Source organism: Petromyzon marinus, assembly GCF_048934315.1.
Source record: "Petromyzon marinus isolate PM22_M1 ecotype Great Lakes invasive population chromosome 73 unlocalized genomic scaffold, UKy_Petmar_22M1.pri1.0 chr73_unloc.4, whole genome shotgun sequence".
Lineage (NCBI taxonomy): Eukaryota > Metazoa > Chordata > Hyperoartia > Petromyzontiformes > Petromyzontidae > Petromyzon > Petromyzon marinus.
In genome coordinates, this window is record NW_027422610.1 from 1 (window position 1) to 22,098 (window position 22,098).

The 22,098-nt window shown below is 59.2% G+C and overlaps 1 protein-coding gene across 1 annotated transcript; it reads left to right on the plus strand.

The window, feature by feature from the left end:
* The first annotated feature begins 406 nt into the window (after window positions 1–406).
* Window positions 407–21,920, plus strand: LOC142908144 (adhesion G-protein coupled receptor G5-like). The gene is made up of 5 exons (XM_076058420.1): window positions 407–553; window positions 6,420–6,492; window positions 14,954–15,053; window positions 21,459–21,864; window positions 21,912–21,920. Exons 1-5 carry the CDS (start codon window positions 407–409, stop codon window positions 21,918–21,920), a joined length of 735 nt encoding a protein of 244 aa, XP_075914535.1.
* The last annotated feature ends 178 nt before the right edge of the window (window positions 21,921–22,098 follow it).

Consider the following 22,098-nt stretch of genomic DNA (forward strand, 5'->3'; position numbering starts at 1 on the left):
CCACCCTCCCCCCACTCCCCCACCCTCCCCCCCACATACCCCCCCACCCTCCCCCCACCCTCCCCCCACCTACCCCCACCCACCACAGCAACCTACGCAGAGACCACCCCTCCCACATCCTCGTGAACCTGTGCTCTGACGTCACTTCCTGCTGCCCCCTTTCTCCCCCCCCACCCTCCCCCCACTCCCCCACCCTCCCCCCACCCCCCCCACTCTACCCCCCCCACCTTCCCCCCACTCTCCCCACCCACCCACCCCCCCACCCTACCCACACCCCAGCAACCTACGCAGGGACCACCCCTCCCACATCCTCGTGAACCTGTGCTTGGCGCTGCTGCTGCTGAACGTGGCGTACCTTGCGGACGCGGCCGCGGCCTCCTCGCTGGGCCCCTGGCCGTGCGCGGCCATGGCCGCGGCGCTCCACTACGCCCTGCTCGCCTCCTTCACGTGGATGGCCCTCGAAGCGCTGCACATGTGGGTGTCCCTCGTGCGGGTGTTCAACACCTACGTCAGCCGCTATATGATGAAGATGTGCCTCGCTGGATGGGGTACGGTGGGTGGGTTGGGTGGGTTGGTGGGTGGGTTGGTGGGTGGGTGGGTTGGTGGGTGGGTTGGTTAGTGGGTGGGTGGGTTGGTGGGTGGGTGGGTTAGTGGGTGTCGCTCGTGCGGGTGTTCAACACCTACGTCAGCCGCTATATGATGAAGATGTGCCTCGCTGGATGGGGTACGGTGGGTTGGGGTGGGTTGGTGGGTGGGTTGGTGGGTGGGTGGGTGGGTTGGTGGGTGGGTGGGTTAGTGGGTGGGTGGGTTAGTGGGTGGGTGGGTTAGTGGGTGTCCCTCGTGCGGGTGTTCAACACCTACGTCAGCCGCTATATGATGAAGATGTGCCTCGCTGGATGGGGTACGGTGGGTTGGGGTGGGTTGGTGGGTGGGTTGGTGGGTGGGTTGGTTGGTGGGTGGGTGGGTTGGTTGGTGGGTGGGTTAGTGGGTGGGTGGGTTAGTGGGTGGGTGGGTTAGTGGGTGTCCCTCGTGCGGGTGTTCAACACCTACGTCAGCCGCTATATGATGAAGATGTGCCTCGCTGGATGGGGTACGGTGGGTGGGGTGGGTTGGTGGGTGGGTTGGTGGGTGGGTGGGTGGGTGGGTTGGTGGGTGGGTGGGTTGGTGGGTGGGTGGGTTAGTGGGTGGGTGGGTTAGTGGGTGGGTGGGTTAGTGGGTGTCCCTCGTGCGGGTGTTCAACACCTACGTCAGCCGCTATATGATGAAGATGTGCCTCGCTGGATGGGGTACGGTGGGTTGGGGTGGGTTGGTGGGTGGGTGGGTTGGTGGGTGGGTTGGTGGGTGGGTGGGTTGGTGGGTGGGTTAGTGGGTGGGTTAGTGGGTGGGTGGGTTAGTGGGTGGGTGGGTTAGTGGGTGTCCCTCGTGCGGGTGTTCAACACCTACGTCAGCCGCTATATGATGAAGATGTGCCTCGCTGGATGGGGTACGGTGGGTTGGGGTGGGTTGGTGGGTGGGTTGGTGGGTTGGTGGGTTGGTGGGTGGGTTAGTGGGTGGGTTAGTGGGTGGGTGGGTGGGTGGGTTAGTGGGTGTCCCTCGTGCGGGTGTTCAACACCTACGTCAGCCGCTATATGATGAAGATGTGCCTCGCTGGATGGGGTACGGTGGGTTGGGTGGGTTGGTGGGTGGGTTGGTGGTGGTGGGTGGGTTGGTGGGTGGGTTAGTGGGTGGGTTAGTGGGTGGGTGGGTTAGTGGGTGGGTGGGTTAGTGGGTGTCCCTCGTGCGGGTGTTCAACACCTACGTCAGCCGCTATATGATGAAGATGTGCCTCGCTGGATGGGGTACGGTGGGTTGGGTGGGTTGGTGGGTGGGTTGGTGGGTGGGTTGGTGGGTTGGTGGGTGGGTGGGTTGGTGGGTGGGTTAGTGGGTGGGTTAGTGGGTGGGTGGGTTAGTGGGTGGGTGGGTTAGTGGGTGGGTGGGTTAGTGGGTGGGTGGGTTAGTGGGTGTCCCTCGTGCGGGTGTTCAACACCTACGTCAGCCGCTATATGATGAAGATGTGCCTCGCTGGATGGGGTACGGTGGGTTGGGGTGGGTTGGTGGGTGGGTTGGTGGGTGGGTTGGTGGGTGGGTGGGTTGGTTGGTTGGTGGGTGGGTGGGTGGGTTAGTGGGTGTCCCTCGTGCGGGTGTTCAACACCTACGTCAGCCGCTATATGATGAAGATGTGCCTCGCTGGATGGGGTACGGTTGGTTGGGGTGGGTTGGTGGGTGGGTTGGTGGGTGGGTTGGTGGGTGGGTTGGTTGGTGGGTGGGTTAGTGGGTGGGTGGGTTAGTGGGTGGGTGGGTTAGTGGGTGTCCCTCGTGCGGGTGTTCAACACCTACGTCAGCCGCTATATGATGAAGATGTGCCTCGCTGGATGGGGTACGGTGGGTTGGGGTGGGTTGGTGGGTGGGTGGGTTGGTGGGTGGGTGGGTTGGTGGGTGGGTGGGTTAGTGGGTGGGTGGGTTGGTGGGTGGGTGGGTTAGTGGGTGTCCCTCGTGCGGGTGTTCAACACCTACGTCAGCCGCTATATGATGAAGATGTGCCTCGCTGGATGGGGTACGGTGGGTTGGGGTGGGTTGGTGGGTGGGTTGGTGGGTGGGTTGGTGGGTTGGTGGGTTGGTGGGTGGGTTAGTGGGTGGGTTAGTGGGTGGGTGGGTTAGTGGGTGGGTGGGTTAGTGGGTGTCCCTCGTGCGGGTGTTCAACACCTACGTCAGCCGCTATATGATGAAGATGTGCCTCGCTGGATGGGGTACGGTGGGTTGGTGGGTGGGTTGGTGGGTGGGTTGGTGGGTGGGTGGGTGGGTTGGTGGGTGGGTGGGTTGGTGGGTGGGTTAGTGGGTGGGTTAGTGGGTGGGTGGGTTAGTGGGTGGGTGGGTTAGTGGGTGTCCCTCGTGCGGGTGTTCAACACCTACGTCAGCCGCTATATGATGAAGATGTGCCTCGCTGGATGGGGTACGGTGGGTTGGGGTGGGTTGGTGGGTGGGTGGGTGGGTTGGTGGGTGGGTGGGTTGGTGGGTGGGTGGGTGGGTTAGTGGGTGGGTGGGTTAGTGGGTGTCCCTCGTGCGGGTGTTCAACACCTACGTCAGCCGCTATATGATGAAGATGTGCCTCGCTGGATGGGGTACGGTGGGTTGGGTGGGTTGGTGGGTGGGTTGGTGGGTGGGTGGGTGGGTTGGTGGGTGGGTTGGTGGGTGGGTGGGTTGGTGGGTGGGTTAGTGGGTGGGTGGGTTAGTGGGTGTCCCTCGTGCGGGTGTTCAACACCTACGTCAGCCGCTATATGATGAAGATGTGCCTCGCTGGATGGGGTGCGGTGGGTTGGGTGGGTTGGTGGGTGGGTTGGTGGGTGGGTTGGTGGGTGGGTGGGTTGGTGGGTGGGTGGGTTAGTGGGGGGTGGGTTAGTGGGTGGGTTGGTGGGTGGGTTAGTGGGTGTCCCTCGTGCGGGTGTTCAACACCTACGTCAGCCGCTATATGATGAAGATGTGCCTCGCTGGATGGGGTACGGTGGGTGGGGTGGGTTGGTGGGTGGGTTGGTGGGTGGGTTGGTGGGTGGGTGGGTTAGTGGGTGTCCCTCGTGCGGGTGTTCAACACCTACGTCAGCCGCTATATGATGAAGATGTGCCTCGCTGGATGGGGTACGGTGGGTTGGGGTGGGTTGGTGGGTGGGTTGGTGGGTGGGTGGGTTGGTGGGTGGGTGGGTTAGTGGGTGGGTTGGTGGGTGGGTGGGTGGGTGGGTTAGTGGGTGTCCCTCGTGCGGGTGTTCAACACCTACGTCAGCCGCTATATGATGAAGATGTGCCTCGCTGGATGGGGTACGGTGGGTGGGGTTTGGTGGGTGGGTTGGTGGGTGGGTGGGTTGGTTGGTGGGTGGGTTGGTTGGTGGGTGGGTGGGTTGGTGGGTGGGTTGGTGGGTGGGTGGGTTAGTGGGTGGGTGGGTGGGTGGGTTAGTGGGTGGGTGGGTTAGTGGGTGTCCCTCGTGCGGGTGTTCAACACCTACGTCAGCCGCTATATGATGAAGATGTGCCTCGCTGGATGGGGTACGGTGGGTTGGGGTGGGTTGGTGGGTGGGTTGGTGGGTGGGTGGGTTGGTGGGTGGGTTAGTGGGTGGGTGGGTTAGTGGGTGGGTGGGTTAGTGGGTGTCCCTCGTGCGGGTGTTCAACACCTACGTCAGCCGCTATATGATGAAGATGTGCCTCGCTGGATGGGGTACGGTGGGTTGGGTGGGTTGGTGGGTGGGTTGGTGGGTGGGTGGGTTAGTGGGTGGGTTGGTGGGTGGGTTAGTGGGTGGGTGGGTTAGTGGGTGGGTGGGTTAGTGGGTGTCGCTCGTGCGGGTGTTCAACACCTACGTCAGCCGCTATATGATGAAGATGTGCCTCGCTGGATGGGGTACGGTGGGTTGGGTGGGTTGGTGGGTGGGTTGGTGGGTTGGTGGGTTGGTGGGTGGGTTGGTGGGTGGGTTGGTTGGTGGGTGGGTGGGTTAGTGGGTTGGTGGGTGGGTGGGTTAGTGGGTGTCGCTCGTGCGGGTGTTCAACACCTACGTCAGCCGCTATATGATGAAGATGTGCCTCGCTGGATGGGGTACGGTGGGTTGGGTGGGTTGGTGGGTGGGTTGGTGGGTGAGTTGGTGGGTGGGTTGGTGGGTGGGTGGGTTAGTGGGTGGGTGGGTTAGTGGGTGGGTGGGTTAGTGGGTGTCGCTCGTGCGGGTGTTCAACACCTACGTCAGCCGCTATATGATGAAGATGTGCCTCGCTGGATGGGGTACGGTGGGTTGGGTTTGGTGGGTGGGTGGGTTAGTGGGTGGGTTGGTGGGTGGGTTGGTGGGTGGGTGGGTGGGTTAGTGGGTGTCCCTCGTGCGGGTGTTCAACACCTACGTCAGCCGCTATATGATGAAGATGTGCCTCGCTGGATGGGGTACGGTGGGTTGGGGTGGGTTGGTGGGTGGGTTGGTGGGTGGGTGGGTTGGTGGGTGGGTTAGTGGGTGGGTGGGTTAGTGGGTGGGTGGGTTAGTGGGTGTCCCTCGTGCGGGTGTTCAACACCTACGTCAGCCGCTATATGATGAAGATGTGCCTCGCTGGATGGGGTACGGTGGGTTGGGTGGGTTGGTGGGTGGGTTGGTGGGTGGGTGGGTTAGTGGGTGGGTTGGTGGGTGGGTGGGTTAGTGGGTGGGTGGGTTAGTGGGTGGGTGGGTTAGTGGGTGTCGCTCGTGCGGGTGTTCAACACCTACGTCAGCCGCTATATGATGAAGATGTGCCTCGCTGGATGGGGTACGGTGGGTTGGGTGGGTTGGTGGGTGGGTTGGTGGGTTGGTGGGTTGGTGGGTGGGTTGGTGGGTGGGTTGGTTGGTGGGTGGGTGGGTTAGTGGGTTGGTGGGTGGGTGGGTTAGTGGGTGTCGCTCGTGCGGGTGTTCAACACCTACGTCAGCCGCTATATGATGAAGATGTGCCTCGCTGGATGGGGTACGGTGGGTTGGGTGGGTTGGTGGGTGGGTTGGTGGGTGAGTTGGTGGGTGGGTTGGTGGGTGGGTGGGTTAGTGGGTGGGTGGGTTAGTGGGTGGGTGGGTTAGTGGCTGTCGCTCGTGCGGGTGTTCAACACCTACGTCAGCCGCTATATGATGAAGATGTGCCTCGCTGGATGGGGTACGGTGGGTTGGGTTTGGTGGGTGGGTGGGTTAGTGGGTGGGTTGGTGGGTGGGTTGGTGGGTGGGTTAGTGGGTGGGTGGGTTAGTGGGTGGGTGGGTTAGTGGGTGGGTGGGTTAGTGGGTGTCCCTCGTGCGGGTGTTCAACACCTACGTCAGCCGCTATATGATGAAGATGTGCCTCGCTGGATGGGGTACGGTGGGTTGGGTTTGGTGGGTGGGTGGGTTAGTGGGTGGGTTGGTGGGTGGGTGGGTTGGTGGGTGGGTTAGTGGGTGGGTGGGTTAGTGGGTGGGTGGGTTAGTGGGTGGGTGGGTTAGTGGGTGTCCCTCGTGCGGGTGTTCAACACCTACGTCAGCCGCTATATGATGAAGATGTGCCTCGCTGGATGGGGTACGGTGGGTTGGGTGGGTTGGTGGGTTGGTTGGTGGGTGGGTGGGTTAGTGGGTGGGTTAGTGGGTGGGTGGGTTAGTGGATGGGTGGGTGGGTTGGTGGGTGGGTTGGTGGGTGGGTTGGTTAGTGGGTGGGTGGGTTAGTGGGTGTCGCTCGTGCGGGTGTTCAACACCTACGTCAGCCGCTATATGATGAAGATGTGCCTCGCTGGATGGGGTACGGTGGGTTGGGTGGGTTGGTGGGTTGGTTGGTGGGTGGGTGGGTTAGTGGGTGGGTTAGTGGGTGGGTGGGTTAGTGGATGGGTGGGTGGGTTGGTGGGTGGGTTGGTGGGTGGGTTGGTTAGTGGGTGGGTGGGTTAGTGGGTGTCGCTCGTGCGGGTGTTCAACACCTACGTCAGCCGCTATATGATGAAGATGTGCCTCGCTGGATGGGGTGCGGTGGGTTGGGTGGGTTGGTGGGTGGGTTGGTGGGTGGGTTGGTGGGTGGGTGGGTTGGTGGGTGGGTGGGTTAGTGGGTGGGTGGGTTAGTGGGTGGGTTGGTGGGTGGGTGGGTTAGTGGGTGTCCCTCGTGCGGGTGTTCAACACCTACGTCAGCCGCTATATGATGAAGATGTGCCTCGCTGGATGGGGTACGGTGGTGGGTTGGGTGGTGGGTGGGTTGGTGGGTGGGTGGGTGGGTGGTGGGTGGGTGTAGTGGGTGGGTTGGTGGGTGGGTGGGTTAGTGGGTGGGTGGGTTAGTGGGTGGGTGGGTTAGTGGGTGTCGCTCGTGCGGGTGTTCAACACCTACGTCAGCCGCTATATGATGAAGATGTGCCTCGCTGGATGGGGTACGGTGGGTTGGGTGGGTTGGTGGGTGGGTTGGTGGGTTGGTGGGTTGGTGGGTGGGTTGGTGGGTGGGTTGGTTGGTGGGTGGGTTAGTGGGTTGGTGGGTGGGTGGGTTAGTGGGTGTCGCTCGTGCGGGTGTTCAACACCTACGTCAGCCGCTATATGATGAAGATGTGCCTCGCTGGATGGGGTACGGTGGGTTGGGTTTGGTGGGTGGGTGGGTTAGTGGGTGGGTTGGTGGGTGGGTTGGTTGGTGGGTTAGTGGGTGGGTGGGTTAGTGGGTGGGTGGGTTTGTGGGTGGGTGGGTTAGTGGGTGTCCCTCGTGCGGGTGTTCAACACCTACGTCAGCCGCTATATGATGAAGATGTGCCTCGCTGGATGGGGTACGGTGGGTTAGGTTTGGTGGGTGGGTGGGTGGGTTGGTGGGTGGGTGGGTTGGTGGGTTGGTTAGTGGGTGGGTGGGTGGGTTGGTGGATTAGTGGGTGGGTGGGTTAGTGGGTGTCCCTCGTGCGGGTGTTCAACACCTACGTCAGCCGCTATATGATGAAGATGTGCCTCGCTGGATGGGGTACGGTGGGTTGGGTGGGTTGGTGGGTGGGTTGGTGGGTGGGTTGGTGGGTGGGTTAGTGGGTGGGTGGGTTAGTGGGTGTCCCTCGTGCGGGTGTTAACACCTACGTCAGCCGCTATATGATGAAGATGTGCCTCGCTGGATGGGGTACGGTGGGTTGGGGTGGGTGGTGGGTGGGTGGTGGGTGGGTGGGTTGGTGGGTGGGTGGGTTAGTGGGTGGGTGGGTTGGTGGGTGGGTGGGTTAGTGGGTGTCCCTCGTGCGGGTGTTCAACACCTACGTCAGCCGCTATATGATGAAGATGTGCCTCGCTGGATGGGGTACGGTGGGTTGGGGTGGGTTGGTGGGTGGGTTAGTGGGTGGGTGGGTGGGTTGGTGGGTGGGTGGGTTAGTGGGTGGGTTAGTGGGTGGGTGGGTTAGTGGGTGTCGCTCGTGCGGGTGTTCAACACCTACGTCAGCCGCTATATGATGAAGATGTGCCTCGCTGGATGGGGTACGGTGGGTTGGGTGGGTTGATGGGTGGGTAGGTGGGTGGGTTGGTGGGTTGGTGGGTGGGTGGGTTGGTGGGTGGGTGAGTTGGTGGGTGAGTGGGTGGGTTAGTGGGTGTCCCTCGTGCGGGTGTTCAACACCTACGTCAGCCGCTATGTGATGAAGATGTGCCTCGCTGGATGGGGTACGGTGGGTTGGGTTTGGTGGGTGGGTTGGTGGGTGGGTTGGTGGGTGGGTGGGTGGGTTGGTGGGTGGGTTGGTGGGTGGGTTGGTTGGTGGGTGGGTTAGTGGGTTGGTGGGTGGGTGGGTTAGTGGGTGTCGCTCGTGCGGGTGTTCAACACCTACGTCAGCCGCTATATGATGAAGATGTGCCTCGCTGGATGGGGTACGGTGGGTTGGGTTTGGTGGGTGGGTGGGTTAGTGGGTGGGTTGGTGGGTGGGTTGGTTGGTGGGTTAGTGGGTGGGTGGGTTAGTGGGTGGGTGGGTTAGTGGGTGGGTGGGTTAGTGGGTGTCCCTCGTGCGGGTGTTCAACACCTACGTCAGCCGCTATATGATGAAGATGTGCCTCGCTGGATGGGGTACGGTGGGTTAGGTTTGGTGGGTGGGTGGGTGGGTTGGTGGGTGGGTGGGTTGGTGGGTTGGTTAGTGGGTGGGTGGGTGGGTTGGTGGATTAGTGGGTGGGTGGGTTAGTGGGTGTCCCTCGTGCGGGTGTTCAACACCTACGTCAGCCGCTATATGATGAAGATGTGCCTCGCTGGATGGGGTACGGTGGGTTGGGTGGGTTGGTGGGTGGGTTGGTGGGTGGGTTGGTGGGTGGGTTAGTGGGTGGGTGGGTTAGTGGGTGTCCCTCGTGCGGGTGTTAACACCTACGTCAGCCGCTATATGATGAAGATGTGCCTCGCTGGATGGGGTACGGTGGGTTGGGGTGGGTTGGTGGGTGGGTTGGTGGGTGGGTGGGTTGGTGGGTGGGTGGGTTAGTGGGTGGGTGGGTTGGTGGGTGGGTGGGTTAGTGGGTGTCCCTCGTGCGGGTGTTCAACACCTACGTCAGCCGCTATATGATGAAGATGTGCCTCGCTGGATGGGGTACGGTGGGTTGGGGTGGGTTGGTGGGTGGGTTAGTGGGTGGGTGGGTGGGTTGGTGGGTGGGTGGGTTAGTGGGTGGGTTAGTGGGTGGGTGGGTTAGTGGGTGTCGCTCGTGCGGGTGTTCAACACCTACGTCAGCCGCTATATGATGAAGATGTGCCTCGCTGGATGGGGTACGGTGGGTTGGGTGGGTTGATGGGTGGGTAGGTGGGTGGGTTGGTGGGTTGGTGGGTGGGTGGGTTGGTGGGTGGGTGAGTTGGTGGGTGAGTGGGTGGGTTAGTGGGTGTCCCTCGTGCGGGTGTTCAACACCTACGTCAGCCGCTATGTGATGAAGATGTGCCTCGCTGGATGGGGTACGGTGGGTTGGGTTTGGTGGGTGGGTTGGTGGGTGGGTTGGTGGGTGGGTGGGTGGGTTGGTGGGTTGGTGGGTGGGTTGGTGGGTGGGTGGGTTAGTGGGTGTCCCTCGTGCGGGTGTTCAACACCTACGTCAGCCGCTATATGATGAAGATGTGCCTCGCTGGATGGGGTACGGTGGGTTGGGGTGGGTTGGTGGGTGGGTTGGTGGGTGGGTTGGTGGGTTGGTGGGTGGGTGGGTGGGTTAGTGGGTGGGTTGGTGGGTGGGTGGGTTAGTGGGTGGGTGGGTTAGTGGGTGTCCCTCGTGCGGGTGTTCAACACCTACGTCAGCCGCTATATGATGAAGATGTGCCTCGCTGTATGGGGTACGGTGGGTTGGGGTGGGTTGGTGGGTGGGTTGGTGGGTGGGTTGGTGGGTTGGTGGGTGGGTGGGTGGGTGGGTTAGTGGGTGGGTTGGTGGGTGGGTGGGTTAGTGGGTGGGTGGGTTAGTGGGTGTCCCTCGTGCGGGTGTTCAACACCTACGTCAGCCGCTATATGATGAAGATGTGCCTCGCTGGATGGGGTACGGTGGGTTGGGGTGGGTTGGTGGGTGGGTGGGTGGGTTGGTGGGTGGGTTGGTTGGTGGGTTGGTGGGTGGGTGGGTTAGTGGGTGGGTGGGTTAGTGGGTGGGTGGGTTAGTGGGTGTCCCTCGTGCGGGTGTTCAACACCTACGTCAGCCGCTATATGATGAAGATGTGCCTCGCTGGATGGGGTACGGTGGGTGGGTTGGTGGGTGGGTGGGTGGGTGGGTGGGTTGGTGGGTGGGTTGGTGGGTGGGTTGGTGGGTTAGTGGGTGGGTGGGTTAGTGGGTGGGTGGGTTAGTGGGTGGGTGGGTTAGTGGGTGGGTGGGTTAGTGGGTGTCCCTCGTGCGGGTGTTCAACACCTACGTCAGCCGCTATATGATGAAGATGTGCCTCGCTGGATGGGGTACGGTGGGTTGGGGTGGGTTGGTGGGTGGGTGGGTGGGTTGGTGGGTGGGTTGGTTGGTGGGTTGGTGGGTGGGTGGGTTAGTGGGTGGGTGGGTTAGTGGGTGGGTGGGTTAGTGGGTGGGTGGGTTAGTGGGTGTCCCTCGTGCGGGTGTTCAACACCTACGTCAGCCGCTATATGATGAAGATGTGCCTCGCTGGATGGGGTACGGTGGGTTGGGGTGGGTTGGTGGGTGGGTTGGTGGGTGGGTTGGTGGGTGGGTTGGTGGGTGGGTTAGTGGGTGGGTGGGTTAGTGGGTGGGTGGGTTAGTGGGTGGGTGGGTTAGTGGGTGTCCCTCGTGCGGGTGTTCAACACCTACGTCAGCCGCTATATGATGAAGATGTGCCTCGCTGGATGGGGTACGGTGGGTTGGGGTGGGTTGGTGGGTGGGTTGGTGGGTGGGTTGGTTAGTGGGTGGGTGGGTTAGTTGGTGGGTGGGTTAGTGGGTGGGTGGGTTGGTGGGTGGGTGGGTTAGTGGGTGTCCCTCGTGCGGGTGTTCAACACCTACGTCAGCCGCTATATGATGAAGATGTGCCTCGCTGGATGGGGTACGGTGGGTTGGTGTTGGAGGGTGGGTTGGTGGGTGGGTGGGTTGGTGGGTGGGTTGGTGGGTGGGTTGGTGGGTTGGTTAGTGGGTGGGTGGGTTAGTGGGTGTCCCTCGTGCGGGTGTTCAACGCCTACGTCAGCCGCTATATGATGAAGATGTGCCTCGCTGGATGGGGTACGGTGGGTTGGTGTTGGTGGGTGGGTTGGTGGGTGGGTGGGTTGGTGGGTGGGTTGGTGGGTGGGTTGGTGGGTGGGTGGGTTAGTGGGTGGGTGGGTTAGTGGGTGGGTGGGTTAGTGGGTGGGTGGGTTAGTGGGTGTCGCTCGTGCGGGTGTTCAACACCTACGTCAGCCGCTATATGATGAAGATGTGCCTCGCTGGATGGGGTACGGTGGGTGGGTTGGTGGGTGGGTTGGTGGGTGGGTTGGTGGGTGGGTGGGTTAGTTGGTGGGTGGGTGGGTGGGTTAGTGGGTGTCCCTCGTGCGGGTGTTCAACACCTACGTCAGCCGCTATATGATGAAGATGTGCCTCGCTGGATGGGGTACGGTGGGTTGGGGTGGGTTGGTGGGTGGGTTAGTGGGTGGGTTAGTGGGTGGGTGGGTTAGTGGGTGGGTGGGTTAGTGGGTGGGTGGGTTAGTGGGTGGGTGGGTTAGTGGGTGGGTGGGTTAGTGGGTGTCGCTCGTGCGGGTGTTCAACACCTACGTCAGCCGCTATATGATGAAGATGTGCCTCGCTGGATGGGGTACGGTGGGTTGGGTGGGTTGGTGGGTGGGTTGGTGGGTGGGTTGGTGGGTGGGTGGGTTGGTGGGTGGGTGGGTTGGTGGGTGGGTGGGTTAGTGGGTGGGTGGGTTGGTGGGTGGGTTAGTGGGTGGGTGGGTTAGTGGGTGGGTTGGTTGGTGGGTGGGTTAGTGGGTGGGTGGGTTAGTGGGTGAGTGGGTGTGTTAGTGTGTGGGTGAGTGGGTGAGTAGGTTAGTGTATGGTTGGCTAGGTTAGTGTATGAGTTAGTGTGTGGCTAGGTTAGTGTATGGGTGAGTGTGTGGGTGTGTTAGTGTATGGGTGAGTGTGTGGGTGTGTTAGTGTATGGGTGAGTGGGTGGGTGTGTTAGTGTGTGGGTGAGTGGGTGGGTGTGTTAGTGTGTGGGTGAGTGGGTGGGTGTGTTAGTGTGTGGGTGAGTGTGTTAGTGTATGAGTTAGTGTGTGGCTAGGTTAGTGTATGGGTGAGTGTGTGGGTGTGTTAGTGTATGGGTGAGTGGGTGGGTGTGTTAGTGTGTGGGTGAGTGGGTGGGTGTGTTAGTGTGTGGGTGAGTAGCTTAGTGTATGGGTGAGTGTGTGGGTGTGTTAGTGTATGGGTGAGTGTGTGGGTGTGTTAGTGTGTGGGTGAGTGGGTGGGTGTGTTAGTGTGTGGGTGAGTAGGTTAGTGTATGGGTGAGTGTGTGGGTGTGTTAGTGTGTGGGTGAGTGGGTGGGTGTGTTAGTGTGTGGGTGTGTGTGTGGGTGTGTTAGGGTGTGGGTGAGTGGGTGAGTAGGTTAGTGTATGGGTGGCTAGGTTAGTGCATGGGTGAGTGGATGGGTGAGTGAGTGAGTGGGTGTGTTAGTGTGTGGGTGAGTGTGTGGGTTAGTGGGTGGGTGTGTTAGTGTGTGGGTGAGTGTGTGGGTGTGTTAGTGTATGGGTGTGTGTGTGTGTTAGCGTGTGGGTGAGTGTGTGAGTGTGTTAGTGTATGGGTGAGTGTGTTAGTGTATGGGTGTGTGTGTGAGTGTGTTAGTGTGTGAGTGAGTGTGTGGGTGTGTTAGTGTATGGGTGAGTGTGTGAGTGTGTTAGTGTATGGGTGGGTGTGTTAGTGTATGGGTGAGTGTGTGGGTGTGTTAGTGTATGGGTGAGTGTGTTAGAGTGTGGGTGTGTGTGTGTCAGTGTATGGGTGAGTGTGTGTTAGTGTGTGGGTGAGTGTGTTAGTGTGTGAGTGAGTGTGTGGGTGTGTTAGTGTATGGGTGAGTGTGTGGGTGTGTTAGTGTGTGGGTGTGTGTGTGAGTGTGTTAGTGTGTGGGTGAGTGTGTGGGTGTGTTAGTGTATGGGTGAGTGGGTGGGTGTGTTAGTGTGTGGGTGAGTGTGTGAGTGTGTTAGTGTGTGAGTGTGTTAGTGTATGGGTGAGAGTGAGTGTGTGTGGGTGCACCGTCTGAGTGAATGTGTTAGTGTGTGTGTGAGTGTGTGAGTGTGTTAGTGTGTGTGTGTTAGTGTGAGTGTGTGTGTGTGTGTTAGTGTGCGTCTGTGTGTTAGTGTGTGTGTGAGTGAGTGTGTGGGTGTGTTAGTGTATGGGTGAGTGTGTTAGTGTATGGGTGAGTGTGTGGGTGTGTTAGTGTATGGGTGAGTGAGTGTGTGTCTGTGTGTTAGTGTGTGTGTGTTAGTGTGTGGGTGTGTGAGTGAGTGTGTGTTAGTGTGTGGGTGGGTGAGTTAGTATGTGTTTTAGTGTGTGGGTGTGTTAGTGTGTGGGTGAGTGTGTTAGTGTGTGGGTGTGTTAGTGTATGGGTTTGTGGGTGTGTTAGTGTGTGAGTGGGTGTGTTAGTGTGTTAGTGTGTGAGTGTGTTAGTGTGTGAGTGTGTGTGTGCGTTAGTGTGTGTTAGTGTGTTAATGTGTGTGTGTTAGTGTGTGTGTGCACCGTCTGAGTGAATGTGTTAGTGTGTGTGTTAGTGTGTTAGAGTGTGTGTGTTAGTGTGAGTGTGTTAATGTGTGTGTGTGTGAGTGTGTGGGTGCACAGTCTGAGTGAATGTGTTAGTGTGTTAGTGTGTGTGTGTTAGTGTGTGTTAGTGTTAGTGTGTTAGTGTGAGTGTGTGTGTTAGTGTGTGGGTGCACCGTCTGAGTGAATGTGTTAGTGTGTGTGTTAGTGTATGGGTGAGTGTGTGTGTGTGTTAGTGTGTGTTAGTGTGTGAGTGTGTTAGTGTCTGTGTGTTAGTGTGTGAGTGAGTGTGTGGGTGCCCCGTCTGAGTGAATGTGTTAGTGTGTTAGTGTGTGTGTGTGTGTTAGTGTGTGAGTGTGTTAATGTGTGTTTGTATTAGTGTATGGGTGCACCGTCTGAGTGAATGTGTTAGTGTATGGGTGAGTAAGTGTGTTAGTGTGTGTGTGTGTTAGTGTGTGGGTGAGTGTATTAGTGTATGGGTGAGTGTGTTAGTGTGTTAGTGTATGGGTGTGTGTGTGTGTTAGTGTGTAAGTGTGTTAGTGTGTGTGTGAGTGTGTTAGTGTGTTAGTGTGTGAGTGTGTGTGTGTTAGTGTGTGGGTGCACCGTCTGAGTGAATGTGTTAGTGTGTGTGTTAGTGTGTTAGTGTGTGTGTGTGTTAGTGTGTTAATGTGTGTGAGTGAGTGTGTGGGTGCCCCGTCTGAGTGAATGTGTTAGTGTGTGTGAGTGTGTGTGTTAGTGTGTGAGTGTGTTAATGTATGTGTGTGTTAGTGTGTGGGTGTGTTAGTGTGTGTGTGTTAGTGTGTGTGAGTGTGTTAATGTGTGTGTGTGTTAGTGTGTGGGTGCCCCGTCTGAGTGAATGTGTTAGTGTGTTAGTGTGTGTGTGTTAGCGTGTTACTGTGTGAGTGTGTTAGTGTGTCTGTGTGTGTGTGTGAGTGAGTGTGTGTGTGTGCCCCGTCTGAGTGAATGTGTTAGCGTGTTAGTGTGTGGGTGAGTGTGTGAGTGTGTTAGTGTGTGAGTGTGTTAGTGTGTGTGTGTTAGTGTGTGTGTGTGTGTGTTAGTGTGAGTGTGTTAATGTGTGTGTGTGTTAGTGTGTGGGTGAGTGTGTTAGTGTGTCTGTGTGTGTGTGTGTGTTAGTGTGTGGGTGCACCGTCTGAGTGAATGTGTTAGTGTGTGTGTTACTGTGTGAGTGTGTTAGTGTGTTAGTGTGTGTGTGTTAGAGTGTGTGTGTTAGTGTGTTAGTGTGTGTGTTAGTGTGTGTGTGAGTGTGTGGGTGCCCCGTCTGAGTGAATGTGTTAGTGCGTGTAGGTGACAGGCTGCCAGGCCACACTCAGTCCCCTCCGTGGCTCTCTGTCTTGCACCAGGTGTCCCTGCCTTGGTGGTGGCTTTGGTGGTGGCGATTGACAGGGATGTCTACCGCAACCTCGCGCACGGACACCGCGGCAACGGCAGCTCGGACAGCTTGTGAGACACGGACACGGCGGCTGTCCCAGCGTCCCCTGTCCTCTCGCGTCTCCTCGCTGTGTGTGTCTCTGTGTGTGTGTGTCTCTGTGTGTGTGTCTCTGTGTGTGTGTCTCGCTGTGTGTGTCTCTGTGTGTGTGTCTCCCTGTGTGTGTGTCCCTGTGTGTGTCTCTGTGTGTGTCTCACTGTGTGTGTGTCTCACTGTGTGTGTCTCACTGTGTGTGTCACTGTGTGTGTCTCACTGTGTGTGTCTCCGTGTGTGTCTCTCCCTGTGTGTGTCTCTCCCTGTGTGTGTCTCTGTGTGTGTCTCACTGTGTGTGTCTCACTGTGTCTCTGTGTGTGTCTCTCCCTGTGTGTCTCACTGTGTGTCTCCGTGTGTGTGTCTCTCCCCGTGTGTGTCTCCCTGTGTGTGTCTCCCTGTGTGTGTCTCCCTGTGTGTGTCTCTGTGTGTCTCCCTGTGTGTGTCTCCCTGTGTGTCTCCCTGTGTGTCTCCATGTGTCTCTCCCTGTGTCTCCCTGTGTGTGTCTCCCTGTGTCTCTGTGTGTGTCTCACTGTGTGTGTCTCTGTGTGTGTGTGTGTCTGTATGTGTCTCACTGTGTGTCTCTCCCCGTGTGTGTCTCCCTGTCTCACCGCAGTGTCTCTCCCTGTGTGTCTCCCTGTGTCTCACTGTGTGTCTCCCTGTGTGTGTCTCCCTGTGTCTCTCACTGTGTGTCTCCCTGTGTGTGTCTCCCTGTGTCTCTCACTGTGTGTCTCCCTGTGTGTGTCTCTGTGTGTGTCTCTGTGTGTGTGTGTCTCCCTGTGTGTGTCTCACTGTGTCTCACTGTGTGTGTCTCTGTGTGTGTCTCACTGTGTGTGTCACTGTGTGTGTGTCTCCCTGTGTCTCACTGTGTGTGTCTCGCTGTGTGTCTCCCTGTGTGTGTCTCTCCCTGTGTGTCTCTCACTGTGTCTCTCCCTGTGTCTCTCCCTGTGTCTCCCCGTGTCTCTCACTGTGTGTCTCTGTGTGCCTCTCCCTGTGTCTCCCTGTGTCTCTCACTGTGTGTGTCTCCCTGTGTCTCTCACTGTGTGTCTTCCTGTGTGTCTCCCTGTGTGTGTCTCCCTGTGTCTCTCCCTGTGTGTGTCTCTGTGTGTCTCCCTGTGTGTCTCCCTGTGTGTGACTCTCTGTGTGTCTCCCTGTGTGTGTCTCCCTGTGTCTCCCTGTGTCTCTCACTGTGTGTGTCTCCCTGTGTCTCTCACTGTGTGTCTCCCTGTGTGTCTCCCTGTGTGTGTCTCCCTGTGTGTCTCCCTGTGTGTGTCTCTGTGTGTCTCCCTGTGTCTCTCCCCGTGTGTGTCTCCCTGTCTCACCGCAGTGTCTCTCCCTGTGTGTCTCCCTGTGTCTCTCCCTGTGTGTCTCCCTGTGTGTGTCTCACTGTGTCTCTGTGTGTGTGTCTCACTGTGTGTGTCTCCCTGTGTATCACTGTGTGTGTCTCGCTGTGTGTCTCTCTGTGTGTGTCTCTGTGTGTCTCCCTGTGTGTGTCTCCCTGTGTGTCTCCCTGTGTCTCTCACTGTGTGTCTCTCACTGTGTCTCTCCCTGTGTGTGTCTCTCCCTGTGTGTCTCACTGTGTGTGTCTCACTGTGTGTGTCTCACTGTGTGTCTCACTGTGTGTGTCTCCCTGTGTGTGTCTCACTGTGTGTCTCCCTGTGTCTCCCTGTGTGTCTCCCTGTGTGTCTCTCCCTGTGTGTGTCTCTGTGTGTGTCTCCCCGTCTCACCGCAGTGTCTCTCCCTGTGTCTCTCACTGTGTGTGTCTCACTGTGTGTGTCTCTCTGTGTGTGTGTCTCTGTGTGTGTCTCACTGTGTGTGTCTCTGTGTGTGTCTCTGTGTGTCTCCCTGTGTGTCTCCCTGTGTGTCTCCCTGTGTATGTCTCACTGTGTGTCTCACTGTGTGTGTCTCTCCCTGTGTCTCCCTGTGTGTCTCACTGTGTCTCTCCCTGTGTCCCTCCCTGTGTGTCTCTCCCTGTGTGTGTGTCCCTGTCTGTCTCCCAGTGTCTCCCTGTGTCTCCCAGTGTCTCTCCCTGTGTGTGTGTCTCACTGTGTGTCTCACTGTGTGTGTCTCTGTGTGTGTCTCCCTGTGTGTCTCACTGTGTGTCTCCCTGTGTGTGTCTCCCTGTGTGTGTCTCCCTGTGTGTCTCTGTGTGTGTCTCCCTGTGTGTCTCTCCCTGTGTGTCTCCCTGTGTGTCTCTCCCTGTGTGTCTCCCTGTGTGTCTCCCTGTGTGTCTCACTGTGTGTCTCACTGTGTGTGTCTCACTGTGTCTCTGTGTGTGTGTCTCTGTGTGTGTCTCACTGTGTGTGTCTCTGTGTGTGTCTCCCTGTGTATCACTGTGTGTGTCTTGCTGTGTGTGTCTCACTGTGTGTGTCTCGCTGTGTGTGTCTCGCTGTGTGTGTCTCGCTGTGTGTCTCACTGTGTGTGTCTCACTGTGTGTGTCTCGCTGTGTGTCTCTCTGTGTGTGTCTCTGTGTGTCTCTCACTGTGTGTCTCCCTGTGTCTCTCCCTGTGTGTCTCTCCCTGTGTGTCTCTCCCTGTGTCTCCCTGTGTGTGTCTCACTGTGTGTGTCTCACTGTGTGTCTCACTGTGTGTGTCTCCCTGTGTGTCTCACTGTGTGTGTCTCTCACTGTGTGTCTCCCTGTGTCTCTCCCTGTGTCTCCCAGTGTCTCCCTGTGTGTCTCACTGTGTGTCTCCCTGTGTGTCTCTCCCTGTGTGTCTCTGTGTGTGTCTCCCTGTGTGTCTCTCCCTGTGTGTCTCCCTGTGTGTCTCTCCCTGTGTGTCTCTGTGTGTGTCTCCCTGTGTGTCTCTCCCTGTGTGTCTCCCTGTGTGTCTCCCTGTGTGTGTCTCCCTGTGTGTGTCTCCCTGTGTGTGTCTCCCTGTGTGTGTCTCCCTGTGTGTCTCCCTGTGTGTCTCCATGTGTGTGTCTCTCCCTGTGTGTCTCCCTGTGTGTGTCTCCCTGTGTGTGTCTCCCTGTGTGTGTCTCACTGTGTCTCTCACTGTGTCTCTCCCTGTGTGTGTCTCACTGTGTGTGTCTCACTGTGTGTCTCACTGTGTGTGTCTCACTGTGTGTGTCTCCCTGTGTGTCTCACTGTGTGTGTCTCCCTCTGTGTCTCTCCCTGTGTTTGTCTCTCCCTGTCTCTCTCCTTGTGTGTCTCTCTGTGTGTCTCTCCCTGTGTGTCTCTCCCTGTGTGTCTCCCTGTGTCTCCCTGTGTGTCTCCCTGTGTCTCTCCCTGTGTGTCTCTCCCTGTGTGTCTCTCCCTGTGTGTCTCTCCCTGTGTGTCTCTCCCTGTGTGTCTCTCCCTGTGTGTCTCCATGTGTCTCCCTGTGTGTCTCCATGTGTCTCTCCCTGTGTGTCTCTCCCTGTGTGTCTCTCCCTGTGTGTGTCTCTCCCTCTGTGTCTCTCCCTGTGTGTGTCTCTCCCTGTGTGTCTCTCCCTGTGTGTCTCCCTGTGTCTCCCTGTGTCTCCCTGTCTGTCTCCCTGTGTCTCTCCCTGTGTGTCTCTCCCTGTGTGTGTCTCTCCCTGTGTGTCTCCCTGTGTGTCCCTGTGTCTCTCACTGTGTGTCTCTCCCTGTGTGTGTCTCCCTGTCTCACCCCAGTGTCTCTCCCAGTGTCTCCCTGTCTCACCCAGTGTCTCCCTGTCTCACCCCGTGTCTCCCCGTGTCTCCCCGCCGTGTCTCTCTGTGTCTCCCTGTGTCTCCCCGCCGTGTCTCCCATCACCTAACCTCCCCTCCCACCCTCCTTGTCTCTCCCCGTGTCTCCCCGCCGCGTCTCCCCGTGTCTCCCCGCCGCGTCTCCCCGTGTCTCCCCGTGTCTCCCCGTGTCTCCCCGTGTCTCCCCGCCGTGTCTTCCATCACCTAGCCTACCTCCCCTCCCACCCTCCGTGTCTCCCCCCCCATGTCTCCCCGTGTCTCCCCGCGTCTCCCCGCGTCTCCCCGCGTCTCCCCGTGTCTCCACGTGTCTCCACGTGTCTCTCCCCGTGTGTCCCCTCCGTGTCTCCCTGTCTCTCCCCGTGTCTCCCCGTGTCTCCCCACCGTGTCTCACCCCGTGTCTCCCCGTGTCTCCCTGTGTCTCCCCGTGTCTCCCCCCCGTGTCTTTCCCCCCGTGTCTCCCCGTGTCTCCCTGTGTCTCCCCGTGTCTCCCCCCCGTGTCTTTCCCCAGTTGCTGGATGGAGGCTGGTGCCACGTTCTACGTCTCCGTGTGTCTCCCTGCCGTGTCTCACCCCGTGTCTCCCTGTCTCTCCCCGTGTCTCCCTGTCTCACCCCGTGTCTCACCCCGTGTCTCCCCGTGTCTCCCTGTGTCTCCGTGTGTCTCCCCGCCGTGTCTCCCATCACCTAACCTCCCCGTGTCTCCCTGTCTCTCCCCTTGTCTCCCCGTGTCTCCCTGTCTCTCCCCTTGTCTCCCCGTGTCTCCCTGTCTCACCCCGTGTCTCCCTGTCTCACCCCGTGTCTCCCCGTGTCTCCCCCCCCGTGTCTCCCCAGTTGCTGGATGGAGGCTGGTGCCACGTTCTACGTCTCCGTGTGTCTCCCCGTGTCTCCCTGTCTCACCCCGTGTCTCACCCCGTGTCTCCCCGTGTCTCCCTGTCTCACCCCGTGTCTCACCCCGTGTCTCCCCGTGTCTCCCCGTGTCTCCCTGTCTCACCCCGTGTCTCACCCCGTGTCTCCCCGTGTCTCCCCGCCGTGTCTCACCCCGTGTCTCACCCCGTGTCTCCCTGTCTCACCCCGTGTCTCCCCCCCGTGTCTCACCCCGTGTCTCCCCGTGTCTCCCCGTGTCTCCCTGTCTCTCCCCGTGTCTCCCCGTGTCTCCCTGTCTCACCCCGTGTCTCACCCCGTGTCTCCCCGTGTCTCCCTGTCTCACCCCGTGTCTCACCCCGTGTCTCCCCGTGTCTCCCCGTGTCTCACCCCGTGTCTCCCCCCCGTGTCTCCCCAGTTGCTGGATGGAGGCTGGTGCCACGTTCTACGTCTCCCTGTCTCACCCCGTGTCACCCCGTGTCTCACCCCGTGTCTCCCCGTGTCTCACCCCGTGTCTCACCCCGTGTCTCACCCCGTGTCTCCCCCCCGTGTCTCCCCAGTTGCTGGATGGAGGCTGGTGCCACGTTCTACGTCTCCCCGTGTCTCCCCGTGTCTCCCTGTCCCATCACCTAACCTCCCCGTGTCTCCCCGTGTCTCCCATCACCTAACCTCCCCGTGTCTCCCCGTGTCTCCCATCACCTAACCTCCCCGTGTCTCCCCGTGTCTCCCATCACCTAACCTCCCCGTGTCTCCCCGTGTCTCCCATCACCTAACCTCCCCGTGTCTCCCCGTGTCTCCCATCACCTAACCTCCCCGTGTCTCCCCGTGTCTCCCATCACCTAACCTCCCCGTGTCTCCCCGTGTCTCCCATCACCTAACCTCCCCGTGTCTCCCCGTGTCTCCCATCACCTAACCTCCCCGTGTCTCCCCGTGTCTCCCATCACCTAACCTCCCCGTGTCTCCCCGTGTCTCCCATCACCTAACCTCCCCGTGTCTCCCCGTGTCTCCCATCACCTAACCTCCCCGTGTCTCCCCGTGTCTCCCATCACCTAACCTCCCCGTGTCTCCCTGTGTCTCCCATCACCTAACCTCCCCGTGTCTCCCCGTGTCTCCCATCACCTAACCTCCCCGTGTCTCCCCGTGTCTCCCATCACCTAACCTCCCCGTGTCTCCCCGTGTCTCCCATCACCTAACCTCCCCGTGTCTCACCCCGTGTCTCCCATCACCTAACCTCCCCGTGTCTCCCCGTGTCTCCCATCACCTAACCTCCCCGTGTCTCCCCGTGTCTCCCATCACCTAACCTCCCCGTGTCTCCCCGTGTCTCCCATCACCTAACCTCCCCGTGTCTCCCCGTGTCTCCCATCACCTAACCTCCCCGTGTCTCCCCGTGTCTCCCATCACCTAACCTCCCCGTGTCTCCCTGTGTCTCCCATCACCTAACCTCCCCGTGTCTCCCCGTGTCTCCCATCACCTAACCTCACCGTGTCTCCCCGTGTCTCCCATCACCTAACCTCCCCGTGTCTCCCTGTGTCTCCCATCACCTAACCTCCCCGTGTCTCCCCGTGTCTCCCATCACCTAACCTCCCCGTGTCTCCCCGTGTCTCCCATCACCTAACCTCACCGTGTCTCCCCGTGTCTCCCCCCCGTGTCTCTCCCCAGTTGCTGGATGGAGGCTGGTGCCACGTTCTACGTCTCCCTGTGTCTCCCCGTGTCTCCCTGTCTCACCCCGTGTCTCTCCGTGTCTCCCTGTCTCTCCCCGTGTCTCCCTGTCTCACCCCGTGTCTCTCCGTGTCTCCCTGTGTCTCCCCGTGTCTCCCTGTCTCACCCCGTGTCTCTCCGTGTCTCCCTGTCTCACCCCGTCTCTCCCCGTGTCTCTCCCCAGTTGCTGGATGGAGGCTGGTGCCACGTTCTACGTCTCCGTGATCCTCTACTTTGGCCTCACTTTCTTCTTCAACTGTTCCATGTTCATCGTGGTGCTCATGCAAATCGCTCGCCTCCGGTCTCGGAGTGGCGGTGGTGGTGGTGGTGGTCGTGGTGGTGGTGGTGGTGGTCGTGGTGGTGGTTGTTGTGGTTGTTGTGGTGGTGGTGGTGGTGGTCGTGGTGGTGATGGTGGTGGTGGTGTCTATGGATATACAGATGGGGCTGGAGGTGTCTACGAGGATGGAGGAGATGGTGGAGGCTATGGGGAAAGTGGTGGTGGTGGTAGTGGTGGTGGTAGTAGTGGTGGTGGTAGTGGTGGTGGTGGTAGTGGTAGTGGTGGTGGTGGTAGTGGTGGTGGTGGTAGTGGTGTTGGTAGAGGAGGTGGTGGTAGTGGTGGTGGTGGCGGTGGTAGTAGTGGTGGTAGTGGTGGTGGTAGAGGTGGTAGTGGTAGAGGTGGTAGTGGTGGTGGTGGTAGTGGTGGTGGTGGTGGTAGTGGTGGTGTTGGTAGAGGAGGTGGTGATGGTGGTGGTGGTGGTGGTAGCGGTGGTGGTCCTGGTGGTGGTAGAGGTGGTAGTGGTGTTGGTAGAGGAGGTGGTAGGGGT

What these genes read in the sequence shown, in the direction of transcription:
- LOC142908144 (XM_076058420.1), top strand. Translation starts at nt 407, where the DNA reads ATGGCCGCGGCGCTCCACTACGCCCTGCTCGCCTCCTTCACGTGGATG. An exon ending in GCCTCGCTGGATGGGGTACG is followed by an intron (nt 554 to 6,419) that starts GTGGGTGGGTTG and finishes TGGGTGGGTTAG; the next exon opens with TGGGTGTCGCTCGTGCGGGT. An exon ending in AACGGCAGCTCGGACAGCTT is followed by an intron (nt 15,054 to 21,458) that starts GTGAGACACGGA and finishes GTCTCTCCCCAG; the next exon opens with TTGCTGGATGGAGGCTGGTG.